This window comes from Notothenia coriiceps, unplaced genomic scaffold, assembly GCF_000735185.1.
Source record: "Notothenia coriiceps isolate Sejong01 unplaced genomic scaffold, NC01 NC01_scaffold00036511, whole genome shotgun sequence".
Lineage (NCBI taxonomy): Eukaryota > Metazoa > Chordata > Actinopteri > Perciformes > Nototheniidae > Notothenia > Notothenia coriiceps.
The window spans coordinates 403,606-404,269 of NW_011369212.1; the positions used below are offsets into that span (position 1 = coordinate 403,606).

The 664-nt window shown below is 43.1% G+C and overlaps 1 protein-coding gene across 5 annotated transcripts in view; it reads left to right on the top strand.

The window, feature by feature from the left end:
• LOC104963883 (obscurin) overlaps positions 1 to 664 on the top strand; it is a 32,788-nt gene that overhangs the window by 350 nt on the left and 31,774 nt on the right. For all 5 annotated transcript variants that reach the window (XM_010792551.1, XM_010792552.1, XM_010792555.1 and 2 more), the window contains exon 2: positions 160 to 350. In XM_010792551.1, coding sequence (XP_010790853.1) covers positions 160 to 350 — 191 coding nt within the window. The remainder of the gene's footprint in view (positions 1 to 159; positions 351 to 664) is intronic.

A 664-nucleotide genomic window follows, 5' to 3' on the forward strand; every position in this document is an offset into this window, starting at 1 on the left:
ACTTATGTGTACATGGTCAGACATATCAGTTTTTGAGTCTGACTGGCATTGTGCGTTGCAACTTGTCCGTCTTTGTGTTCTTTGTTCTGTGTTTGTTTTATTTTTATTGTTATATTTGATGTCATGCCACTGACTGCTAACCAACTAATAAATGCTCAGCCCAACCAGTGACCTTCAAACAGAAGCTGGAGAGCCAGGAGGCTGAGGAGGGGGCTCGTGTTACTCTGCGTTGTGAGCTCTCCAAACCTGGAGTCCCCGTTGAGTGGAAGAAGGGAACAAAGGTCCTGAAGTCTGGAGAAAAGTACCAGATGAAGCAGGAGGTCTCTGTGAATGAACTCCTCATCACCAAAGTGCTGCCAGAAGACAGTGGAGACTACAGCTGTGTGTGTGGAGACCTGAAGACCACAGCCAGTGTCAAGATCAATGGTAGGAAGAGGATTTTTAAAGTGTCAGTTCGAGTAATATTTTCGTTGGTTAAAATAATACTTATGTGTACATGGTCAGACATATCAGTTTTTGAGTCTGACTGGCATTGTGCGTTGCAACTTGTCCGTCTTTGTGTTCTTTGTTCTGTGTTTGTTTTATTTTTATTGTTATATTTGATGTCATGCCACTGACTGCTAACCAACTAATTGATGCTCAGCCCAACCAGTGACCTTCAAAC